At 38.8% G+C, this 12,789-nt stretch overlaps 1 protein-coding gene across 5 annotated transcripts in view; it reads left to right on the forward strand.

The window, feature by feature from the left end:
* The window catches only part of EEA1 (early endosome antigen 1), a 66,105-nt gene extending 59,480 nt beyond the window's left edge, over window positions 1-6,625 (forward strand). For all 5 annotated transcript variants that reach the window (XM_052667887.1, XM_052667888.1, XM_052667891.1 and 2 more), the window contains 5 exons: window positions 501-686; window positions 973-1,211; window positions 2,690-2,810; window positions 3,117-3,215; window positions 4,286-6,625. In XM_052667887.1, the coding sequence (XP_052523847.1) occupies window positions 501-686; window positions 973-1,211; window positions 2,690-2,810; window positions 3,117-3,215; window positions 4,286-4,408 (768 nt within the window). In that variant the 3' untranslated portion in view covers window positions 4,409-6,625. The remainder of the gene's footprint in view (window positions 1-500; window positions 687-972; window positions 1,212-2,689; window positions 2,811-3,116; window positions 3,216-4,285) is intronic.
* The last annotated feature ends 6,164 nt before the right edge of the window (window positions 6,626-12,789 follow it).

The following is a 12,789-nucleotide window of genomic DNA, read 5'->3' on the forward strand; positions in this document are numbered from 1 at the left end:
ACCAGATTTATCATTATGCTTGCTTAAAACTTAGTGAATATGTTTACACGTTTAAGATGAAGACAAACCAGCTGTTTTCCATTGATGTTGGGTTTTTACCTTGTCATTCTTACATTTTTAAGGTGATCAGTGCAACCAAGGAACAATGTGAAGTAAATTTTACAACTGACTCTGGAAAATGACAAAGGGCATTTCTTTTCAATGAGTTTTAGAAAATAATCCAACACAGCTTCTGCTATTCTAGTAGAAAAAAATAATGCATTAAATTCATTTAAAATAATTGAGTGTTATTAATGTATGTGTAAGCTTAAAATCTTTCACCACGGACATCAAAAACTGACACAATCACTGACACTTGTGCCATAAAACCATCCTGTTTTCCAGTGATAAGATGAAAAAATGCTGCTGTGCTCTTACTGGAAAGCAGTTACTGCTTTTGAATTTAAGTAAACAGCATTTCAAATGTTGCCTCTCTAACTTTATGCTCTTCATCCCGACAGGAGGTGGCGAATCTCAAGGATGCGAAACAGCTGCTGATTCAACAGAAATTAGAGCTTCAGGGCAAGATAGATAATATGAATTCAACTCTGGAACAGGAGAAGAAAAACCAACAAGCTGTTAAAGATCAGCTGAAAAAGAGAGAAGAGGAACTGAAGAAAGAATGTGCTGAAGTTGAAGCCAAACTGGTTAGTATGGAGAGACTGTAAGACTGTTTTGTGAACGTGCCTTTGGATTGTTTTGGAGCTGAGAGGAAGCAGAGAGTTGTAACGCTAATTTTTAAATGACAAGATCAGAGATCTTCGAAGCATTTAATAGTGTGGGAAAATTCAGTAGGAGACAATCTTTTAATAAGTTTCATTGGATAAAAGTAACAATTCTAGTATGGTAAACATTTTTTTGCCTCAATTAAATGTATGGAATATGGAAAAATGCTTGGAAGGTTGTTTTTCATGTTTTTTGTGCCTTATTTAGCATTCAGAGGTGAAAGAGAAAGAAGAAGAAAACCGGAAACATGAGGAGAAGGAGACCAAGCTGACCATGCAGGTCACAGCTCTGAATGAAAACCTGGCTACCATGAAGAAAGAGTGGCAGAGCAGTCAGAGACGAGTTAGCGAACTGGAGAAACAGACAGATGATTTACGTGGGGACATTGCTGTCTTGGAAGCAACTGTGCAGAATAATCAGGATGAGAGAAGAGCATTGCTAGAGAGGTAAGGAGGGGGATCATGATGATGTGGAAGTGTAATTTAGGAAATGGTTAGCCTTACACCAAAGCTTCTTTCAGTTGATTCAGGATTCTGCATTTAAATCCGTAGTTGCTGCTTGTACCTGGGCTATTGGCTGTGGCTTTTGAGAGTGAAATCTTCTATTGTTCCTGCCAAAGCACAGCAAGCATTGTGAAAAAACTGTACTCTCTCTGTTTGACAGGATGATTATATTGCAGGAAATCAAGCAGGCTTATCAGATCCTTACTTCACCAGAGTACCATATTTGTGCCTGTGCTTAAAGATTTATGCCAATCCTCAGGAGCCTTCTAAATCTATTGGGTGCCTCTGAACTTTGAGGTGTGTAGGTTGTGGCTTCTTATCTCATCTGTTGCGTGACCCTCACAAAGGCTGGCAAGAACAAGCCTCTCTTAAATAAGAATCCTTCCCTTCTTCATCACTCTGAGGCTCCTCTGTTTTGAATGAATCAGAACAGATGCACTAGTAATAGTAGCAATGCACTAGTAATCTTGACAGCTAGACCCAGCTCCTTAGAACCTCCTATAACACAGAATATGCTTACATTTCTAGGTTTGTCTACTACTCATGTCAAAAGACTGAACATATAATGGGCTTAGACAGACTTTCTAGGATTAACACTAGTCATTACTTACTCCTGAAAAACTAAAATCTTCATTTCTCCAGTTATTTTTTAATTTCTTTCGTGCATTTATTAAGAACTATGCAAGCAGATCTGCTTTCCTTCAGACAGCAGGAGGCCTGCAAGGTAGCAGGAGTTATCTGAAAGCAGAGATTACAAGGGTTGCAACATCTGCAAGACTGTAAAACTTTTCCATCTATTTCCTGAGATGTTAGGTGAAGGCAGAATGGAAAAATTTCTCTCTCCTGTCAAGCTTGTTGATTGGCTTTTGAGCAGTAAGCTTTGGGGAAAAAAATGGAATCGGTTCAAATCAGATTCTTTTTCTTTGACAGTTCATACTATGCTGAGCTCATCCAGTTACCATTTTACAGCTTAGTAGAAAAACACGTTTTAAAATATAGCTTTCACCAATTAGGTGCATTTTAGCTGATAGGAAGTGGCCTTACTAAAAGAAAAGGTTACTTTTCTCCTCTGTTATTTGAGCTGATCTACTACAGATGCTTTGTGAGAGTGTCCTGTAGCACAGTGATGTTTATCGGAGGATGCTGATTGATGGGCTGCATTCAGTACTGTCTGTGGTGCTGGGAATAGCCTCAGGTATTTATAAGCCCCAGATATCTGGGAACAATGCCAGATAATCTGAAATTGGTTGTTGCAACAGAATATTTTTTCCAGCCAAGGCATCCAAGAACTTTTCACAGCAAGTATATTTTCAGATGGATTTTACAAGACTAACTATTCTTCTCAATCACGAGAACCTGCTTACAGGAGGCAGAGTACATCTCCTCATGCTTTGAATTGACTACTCACTGTTTATCCTTAGGTGTATAAAAAGTGAGGGAGAAATTGAAAAGCTTCAATCCAAACTTGTAGAAATGAAGAAAAAGCTGGACAACACTACTGCTGCAATGCAGGAGCTAGGCCGAGAAAACCAGTCGTTACAGGTATAGTTTGATTTTAAGCAATTAAACCTGTTGATTCTGTCTGTGGGGCTTGTGAGAAACGAAGGTTGTGTCACATTCATGGTGGGTGACCTTTCCACAGTGATTGAGGTGTTCCTGTGGTGCGCAAGAACAATACTGCTTTCTGTAGGTTAACTCTGCTCAAAGTTTTATTTTGGAGAAAGCATGAGCTGTCAGTGTTACGTCAGAACTGGTGTTTTTACTGCATAGTACGTGCAGTGAAATTGAGCAAATTAGGAGGCATTAGACATGCATTTTGATTTTTGTTATTTTTGTAAATTTAAATAGATCAAACACACCCAAGCTCTCAACAGGAAATGGGCAGAAGACAACGAGGTACAGAATTGTATGGCCTGTGGGAAAGGCTTTTCAGTGACAGTGAGAAGGGTAAGAGTGTTTTCCTGTGAGGATTTTCTTTTTTCTGTTGCTTTCAAGGTATTTTACATGTGATACACTTTAGAAAATGGCTTTAAAAGTGTTGTGATATTTGAGATGTCACGGAATACAGAGGCTTCTGATGCCTTAAATACTAAAGGTAATGTTTGTGGGGCTTACTGTATTCATGCTTGCTATTTTAAAAACATTTATTTATAAATAGCGTTAAAGATTTCAGGCCCCAAGCAAGCAAAATTGTACTGTTATGCGACTAGTTACAGTAAAACTTTCTTATAACCTGGACTGTAAACTTTCTTATATTCTGGACTAGACTTACAAGTGGAAAAAGTAAGGTGAATTTGTTGAAACTGGATATGTGTGAAAATATGAGACATTAACGTGAGCTTTGTGACTGTATCTTTTGTAAGCTCTAGCCAGACACAGAACAGAACAAACAACTGCCTGTGTTCTAGGTCTGTGAAACAGCTGTAGTCAGGTAAGGTGTTAGCACCCCTTCATTGTCAGGGTCCACTTTTCATCCAGAGATTATCGTTATATTCCTCCATCGAGTGACTTGGCAGTGAAGTAATTGAGGGATATTCATGAGGTTTATTTTGCAGTGCTTCCTGTCTTCTTGTTAGGTGGTTCTCCCTGTCCTGTGTTGTGTGTTGTCATATCTTCTGGGAAGACTTTGAACAAAGGCTGCTGGGTTGTTTTATTCAAGGGTACATCCCTAATGTGAAAACAGGAAGGAAGAACATGTTTTATGCAGCCAAAAAAAGTTAAAGAGGAGAAATTAATAAGGAGAATTAGTTGCAACCACTTCAGTTCTGAAACTAGCATAGACAGCACTCAGTGAAGTAGCACTTCTAATGATTTTACTCCTATATCCTTTAGAAAGGATTTATTCTGTGCTCTTCTATGTAGATATAAACTCAGGGTGCTGTGTAACTACTATTTAAAAATTCAAACTTCTGAGACATTAGAGAGTTGAGTTGACATGATAATGATCTTTCTTAACGATCTGTGTCCATAGAACTGTAATCAATATTCACAATATATGTTTGTTTTCTCTTTCACAGCATCACTGTAGACAGTGTGGAAATATCTTTTGTGCTGAATGCTCAGCAAAGAATGCCTTAACTCCTTCTTCTAAGAAGCCTGTCCGAGTCTGTGATACTTGCTTTAATGACTTGCAAGGATAACTGGTGTGAGTGACAAAGAAATGTTACACTAAAATTTATTATTTCTGTTGATGCACTTCATTCAGCACTCAGACTACTACTCAGTTTGGACAATGATTGTAACATTTGGCAAAATTTAGTATATTTTAAAATGTTTATTGATACCAAGTAAAACTATTGTATTTTTTGTGAGATATGGGCTCAGATCACTCAAGCTTATTGCTGTCTATCCTGGAAAGAGCTTCTATGTCTAGATTAGAAATACCCAGTTATTTGTAAATAAAGTTTAAACAGAGGAGTAACAATGTATTTTTTTATCTTTATTTTTTTTTTCAAGAAAAATGCGTTTATGTGATACTGCAGTTTATTCTTGTTTCCTTCAATGGAAAAGGAAGATGCAAAAACTTGTGAGGATTTTGTGTATCAAATGTTGCTGTAATAGCATAACTCATTGTTGCATTTGATTGTGTATCTGATGGTCTTTATAACTCCTTGTGGTTCTGTTTTCTTTCTTTCTGGTTTTAGTACTTTTCTCTTTAAAGTTTGAACTCCACAGTGAGGGTTAAATTGCTGGAATCAACTCTCAGTTTTATTTGCCTGCTCAGAAGTTGTAATATCAGCACCTGAGTTCTTACTAAACTACAGGACTTGGATACTGGAATGTCTTTATGCATACTGTACCGCATAGTTTGTGTGTGTATACGTGAACAAATGATGAGGCCAAGTTTAGTGGGCACTGTAGGAACATTACACGCAGCTCTCCCACATGGACTGATTTCACTTTTACATATTTGATGAATTGATTTTAATATTTCAGAAACCCTTTATATGCATGTTTTAAAAAACAAACAGTGCAGATAACCTGTAGTCCATTTGTCACCATACCCATACTCTAGAAGCTCCAGGAAGTCCTTGTGGTTCTGAGGCATATCCTGAAATTCCACACTAGAAATCCTACTAAGGAAAACTCTCTTCAGAGGGTGCTACAGTTAAGCTGAACTTTTCTCCTGTCTCTTCCTTCACCTTTGGTGGAAAAAGCTGAACTCCTGGTACTCTCAGCAGACCTCGTTTTTCCATTGTTCCATCTGTCCCCTGTTGCTGAGGGTTCTTAAATTGTATTCTAGTTCTATGATTTATTCTGCTTATGCAAATCTCCTGGTGCTGGCTTAGCTTTAAACCAAACAGCTCTAAATGAGCAGGTAGATATATACAGGTTTAGATCATAGATTCATTGAATTGCTTGGGTTGAAAGGGGCCTTTAAAGATAACTACTCCAACCCCCTTGCAATGGACAGGTTGCTCAAAGTCCCATTTGACCTGACTTTGAACATTCCCACTGATGGGGCAGCCACAGATTCTCTGGGCAATCTCTTCTGGTGTTTTACCACCCTTTGTTCAGATTTTACTTTTCTGTACTAGCAATGGAGGTTTCCTGATGTGTTCATGTAAATTCCAAATCTTTTTCTTGTGTTTTTCTCTACACTTGTGTTTTTTTCCTGCCTGTGTCTAACTGTGCCTCTCTTTGAAATAAGTATCTGACATTTGGCTTCAAAACTATTAATATTATTTCTTCTGAGCTAAGGTTTTCTCTTGTGATACTTAGATCCCCTTTGTCTTGAGTACTCTAATAAATTCCTTACAACCCAAGCCATTCTCTGTCTTAAAAATTTGTGCTGGCTATTTGGAGATAAGGAATAGGTCCTCAGTTCCTCTACTCCTTGCCTCCTGAGGTAAAGAAACAAATTCTGTTACCGTGGTGGACAGTTAGCCATCCTTAGGTAGGTTTGTTTAATTTTATGTACTCACAGTTCTGTATGTGAATGAAGAAGAGACTTTTGCGAAAAATGTCCAGTCCTGACTCTGAAATGAAAAGACTTCTTAATCCCTCTTCCCCAATAGTGATCTATATTTCTTATGTAGTTACCTAGTTCCGAATTTTCATCCTCAAGGATTCTTTCTCAACAAGTTTTATTATTTCCCAAAAGCCAGCTGAGTTATTTAACTGGTTCTCACAACTATAAAAGGGCTTGCAATAAAAGCATGATGACGTGAAATACTTACCAACTTTTCTAGTTTGAATTTGAGAGTTGCTTGCTTGAAAGAAACTGTTGCTGCAGTGACTCCATATGAACAGATCTTCTGGACTTGCTGCATCTCCTTGTTATTGCAACTGTTCAAAACAAGAATTGTTTGAATAGAAAGTAAGAGCAGAATTTTGCCTCTAATTCTTCTATTTATTTATTGAGTTAACTCTGTTAATTGAATCCAGAATGTTTGCTTTGAAGCCTTCCTTTTTGTGACAGGTGACTTCAGAAATCTGGCAAAGTTAAAGAGATTGGAGTCTTGCTCTAGTGTAGGTGTGGTTGTGAAACAGATGGAGCCTGGTGCTGCTTTCAGGGCAAAGGGCAAACACATTAAACTGAAGGGATTTTAAGAGTGAAGGGCAAAGCTTCCCACAGCTGCATGAAGGACAAAATGTATGTGGTAGATGAAGATGGAAATCTCTCAGGAGAGCAGGGGAAGTGGTTAAAAGACTCACTTGTGTTCAGATGTTTTACTTTTGTATGGGGACGTTTGAAACCTAAGGAGATGGCTCTACAGTAAGGAGAAAATAGTAGAAGTTCTAATAGAGTTGTTCTTGGTTTAACCTTTTGCAATTCTTTTGTATAAAGATGAGTGAAGTCACCTCACTCAGCTGGCTGCTGAAGCAGTGTGTTTGGTTGACCACAGGATAACTCTTGATGTGGAGCTCCTCATTTTTGGGGTGAAACCAGCTGTTTCTTTTTTATTTTGGTTGCTTTTTGATGACACAGTGACTTTTTGAGGGGACATAAATGTTTTTGAAATACATATTTGCAGAAAAATGAATTGTTAAAATCAGGAGGAACAGTGGGGCAGAAGCCTTCATGCTTTAGGACTGATCTACAGCAAAGTTGGGAGTTCTACAGCTATTCACTGGAGTACATTAGTGTCTTCATGCTAAATCTTATGCTCCTATGCTTTTGCTAAGTGCAGATCTGTAATCACTGATGAATTGATGGACCATATAATGCTGTCAGCCTGGCTTTCAGGTTGGAACCTGTGCTCAAGCTTGGGAAAATGACCTATGAGGATTATTATTATTATAAGGAAAACTGGAAGTTGAAAAGCTCTGTATTTGTAAATCTGCTCACAGGTTCTGTCACTTTGATGGATGTGTTTTCAGTAGGAATATGCTTTTTTTGTTATTATTGTTGCACTGCTTTAAAAATGAAATAATAGGAAAAAGCCTAGTAAAAAGACTGGTAAGTTTCACTGCACAGAGTTAAAGGACTCTGGACAAAGTAGTTGAGTGCACTGATTTTTCTAACTACAAAAACAGAAAAAAATTGGCAGAAGAAACTTGAACATGGGAACCAGAGGACATGGAGTGATTTGCTTTAGCCTTTAGCAAGAACCTCGTTGCTCGTATTCACTGAGGAGAAGCTATAGTGAAGCGAGATGCGGAGGGAAAAAATGGTAAAATATATGCTTGCAGAAGTAGGTATGTGGGATCCTCAAACTGCCTTTGATTGCCAGCTATTACTGTGGCATCAGGAATGTGACAGTGAGCTGTGGGATTTTGTTCCCTGAAACTGGATTAAGCCTCAGAATCTTTTGTGGGAGCAGAATGTGAAACACCAGCTGCTGCATGGGCTGAGGCAATCTGTGGAAACAATTGAAAAAGTATAAAGCATGGTGGTGTTAAGGATGGGGAAAGGTTCTTTTAACTTTTTAAAGGCACTGCATCTCTTTCTAATCAAACAGCCATGATCCCTTGGGGTTGTTGCCTCTAAAATACCAAATCATACTGTTTTTATTCCAGCCTTATGTCAGCAATACATGCTTCATATTTCTACACTGCAGTCCCTGTGGAGGCAGATTGCATTGTGAGGCTCGATTGCAGGCTTTTGATCTTAGCTGGATATGCTTCACTGTTGTTTCTTCTCCCTAGGTATTTCTTCCCTCCAGTGACCTTCCTCTTTCTACAGCAATTTAACAAAGAAAATAAAACAGAGTCACAGTAGGAAAACTTGCTGTCTGCAGATGAGGAGACGAAGGGAAATTTTGCTGCTGCTTCCAGCAGTGTTTTAGCTTAAAGTGCAGTTTTTTTTCTTCTGTTTTTGAAAGGTGTTAAGTAACCAAGTTGTTGTGGAGTGTGGAGCACTAGGCTTACAAGAGCAATGAATATTTTTGTTGGTTTTGGAACCATCAGGATTATTTGTGAATCCTCACTAGGGAGCTTTTCTTAGTGGAGGAAAAAGGGTATTTGGGAGAACAAAGTAACCTTGTTGTGTTTGTATTACATTAGCAAGAATAATTGAACCTCAGATTCTAGAGGTAAGAAAAATGACATTCCTGAAGAGGGGACCTGGAAAACTCAAGTATTTTTCTGGATTGTTAAATGCCAGTTAAATGGAAAGTTGTAGCAAATGTTTTTTTACAAAACTTAAAAATTTATGACCAATAGTCAGTGTCAGACAGAAAACTGCTGAAGTTCAAAGAGAGCATAAACTCTGCCAGGAAGGATGACACAGTAGTTTAAGAATGCTAAAACTGATAAATTACTCCTCCAGGGTACCACCTTTCCACACACATTCTTGTGGGACTAGGAAATAACACTGTCATTTGCACTATGCACTTTTGCTGTCTAACTGAATATAATCTGGAGTAAGTGGAATAGCACTGTTGGCATTGCATGTGTTAGCTGTAATCAGTGGACAGAAGGTTTATCTTCAGCTGGACTTTTCACTGGATTACATTTGGCCCCTTGCTATGTAAGGAGAATTGCACTCATAATTACTGTGTACCAAAAGCAAGATCATCTGAGAGCACATGTAACAAGAAAATTCGTGTAGTCACGCACACGTTGTCTTTGTAGAACTTCATTTTAAGATTATAAAATGAGAATACGTGAATTTTATATATTTTCAAGGTTTTTGCCAGTTGTTCAGTTCTTCATTTATGAAGTATTGACCTCACTGTCTCTTCTAGGATAAGTCTGAAATTATTGGCTAACAACAGCCCCTCTCAAAAAGCAGTAAATGGTGTACTTTGCAAAACCAGCAATAATTGGATAATGAAATCCCTCCACAGAAACTCAGTTTTTCACTTTTTATTTTTTGTTTTTAAGGGGCACTGAACAAAGAGCTTTGCATCTTTAGAGAGAGCATTAGATGCGTCTTATGATCACAATAACAAATAGGTACTAGTTAGTGTCATAAACTCTGCCTTTTGTCTGTAGTGTGCCACATACTATGGACTCACTGTGCAGCAGATACAGGAGTATCAGATCAATTGAAGATTACTGAAGCCCCACTAACTCACTTGGATGAGTGTTATGATGAAAGTAGAAGCCTGGTGGTTATGTTTTCCAACCTTGCATCCCCCTATGACCTAAACTAACTAACTAACTAAATCAGTTTTCTGCCTTTTTTGGGTAAAGAGGGCTTGGAGCAGGGCTTACTATTAGATGTGGCAGGCCCAGGCTCCTGCTGTTGGCTTCATGGCAAAGTGCTCTGTTGTATCACGCGGAGCCTTGATTCCTGGTACAAGAGGGGTGTTTAGGAGAACGTCTTGCTGAGTTAGCAAATACCAGAACTTTTTATATTTATGTGTCCAAAATGCTGCTTGTATAGGATTTGTCACTTTTGTAAGAAAAGAAGAAAAATCACAAAAAAAAGTCATAACCCCCCCCCATCCCCTATTACATAAGATTTCATTTGAACTACCTCTCAGCGTAAGATGCAAACATTAGGTAAGTTGAATGGGGTTTGCTCACTGTCACGTTACGTAAAAGTTATAGTGAATGCCAAAATTGCAAAAGTTTATCACCAAAAAATAATTTAAAAAGAAACCACGATGAAGTCTTTCTTTTTATGTGTTTGGAAGTATCCAGTAGTTTCAAGTTGCTGTAAACTCTGTTGTGTTCTTTTAACTTCTGTAGTTTTAGTCTTGCAAACTCTAGCTGCTGAACAGGAGGCAAATCATAACTACAAGCTTTCATAATCACTGTCTGCTGAGTAAAGACAATTTTGTGTGCAGCATTGTTGTTTGGCCATGGAAAGCCTCATTCACCAAATGTACCATTAATTGAGTATTTTTTTCTTCAGTACTTGAGATGTGAACTTGATGAATGTTTTCTGTAATGGATGCGTGCCACAAACTGCATTGTCTGGTTTGCCTCTTTCCTGAGTTTTAATGATCAGTTTATTGTTGCGGATGTGAATATGGCACATACAACTTATTTTCTGCATAATTGTATAAAATATAAATGGAAAAAAGTTTAAGATCTTACGCAGTATTTAGAGGTAATGTATTATAACAGCCTTATGATGCAGTTTTACTTACAGAGTACTGCACTTCTTTTAAACTGGATCATACCATCTTGGTAGGTGTAGATCAACTTTGCATGAGTGTGTTTGGGTTTTATTTCTTTTTCATTGAAGTTTAATTCTTAAGTTCTATTTCAGTGTTTGTGTTTACTACTTGTGATCATGTAGTTGTGCCTTACATTGTGAAAGAATTTAGTCCAGCGTGCACTGTAATTCCTAAACTCTGCAGTTTGAAAGGTGGCTGTGGATTTGGATGAGAAAATGACACCATGCATCAACCAACCAGTTCTGTATAAACTATGATGAAATGTTATTGAAATGTAATTTTTGTTTTCTAACCTGTTACAGGATTGATGAATGACAATAAAAGAAAAAATTAGACCTTTCTAATAGACCTTTCCATCATTTGCTTTAGACAGCAACCTGCTTGGAGAAGGGGGATATATCTGGTGGGAAGCCACACTTTTAAAAGCAAGCTATACACTCAAATTTCTTAGACTTGTGAAAAACTGCAGCAAAAACTTTCATGAGGAGACTGTAATCAAGCTAAATTCAAAGTTGTTTTTTCTTTTCCCAGTAATTGCACAAGGCTTTTGTCGGTCAGACATGGCATTCAGTGTGATCTGACAAAGGGTGTAACTGGAAGACTTAGGTGGGGTGCTTGTTCTAAGACTTCAGATTAAGGATGTGTTCAGCTGTTGGGCAAAAGCCGCATGAAGAGCAGAGGGAGAACCCAGGTGATCAGTGTATGTACAATCAGTCCCATGATGAAGTGGCAACTGAGTTGTGGAACATTCACAAGTACTACAGTTAGAAACTGAAGCAGATCTTCCTAAGATCTCTGCTTAGACAGTATAGAAAGTTTGAGAGAGGTCTTCTCTGAAAGGCAGTTCAAGTTGGGAAGTTCATTTCTGCCTCGATTGCTTTCTGGGGCATCTTTCTCCTCAGACCATGTAAGAGCCTGTTAAGTTTCTCTCCCTGAACACAATTAGGGTGTGAGTACTGCCTTCCCCCAGCATGTCCTCCTTTGGAGGTGGGCTGACCTCTAGAAAATGATCTCCAGCACTGCTTAGTTGCCTGGTAAACTAGACAGACCTGCCTTAATGGCCTTTCTGGCTAAAAGTACACAAGTGCAAAAACTCCCCCTTCGACAGCTCACAAAGCACAGGGCTTTATCTGACAGGCATGGCTTTTCTGGGCTTAAAAATCTTTCTTTGGAAACGGCTGCAAGATACTGTGAGGTTCTGGGGAGGCAGCAGGGATGTGAGGGTGTGACCAGGTGCAGCTGAGAATGGGATCAGTGCGGATTGAGCACAGCTGTTGAAGCCAAGCTGTGGCTAAGTGTTTGCAGCTTACATCCTGGAGTAGATCTGCTGTGTTTGCTTAGTTTTGCTCTCCTGTTCTCCACGTTTACCATTTGGTGTGAAGCCTGCATAGCTGCTCTTTTTTCGTTAAGCTGTGACAGAGACTTCTATCATGAGCATAATGGGGAGGAGCAGGAACGTGTACTGCATCTGAAAAATGGTGAATCAGGTAAGTCTGTATACAACCTCTGGTCTGGAATCTGTATGTATAGATGTGAACAAGCTCAGGTGGGTAAAACAGGCCACCACATGGGTGGAGCTGGATGAGGGGCAGTGGCTGAGCTCATGACTTTCACTTGATGTCAGAACAGGGATAAGGAGGTATGCTGATTTAACCATGAGTAATGCAAACAGTTGGAAGGGCACTCCTAAATTTTTCAGTCTAGTTCTCATCTGTGTAGTTTCCCTCGTTGGTTCCCCTGAAATCATTTTTGGTACTAGAAGTATTCTTTAAGAGTTGACTTCCCTGTTCAGGGAGATTATCCGCTTGGGCACGGCAAGTGGGAGATGTGGCAGACCATGTAGAGTGGCTCTAGGGAGTCTGCCTTCCTCTCTTAACTGGCTAATTTCAGGCACTTAGCCAAAAGTAGCCTAGTGAGAGCACCCTTCACCCTCAGTTGTAACCTGTGAAAGTGTTGTGGCAAGCAGATGCAAACTGTTCTGTGATTCTATTCATGGATCTCTT

The sequence above is a fragment of the Tympanuchus pallidicinctus genome, unplaced genomic scaffold (assembly GCF_026119805.1).
Source record: "Tympanuchus pallidicinctus isolate F22 unplaced genomic scaffold, pur_lepc_1.0 scaffold8, whole genome shotgun sequence".
In the NCBI taxonomy this organism is placed as follows: Eukaryota; Metazoa; Chordata; class Aves; order Galliformes; family Phasianidae; genus Tympanuchus; species Tympanuchus pallidicinctus.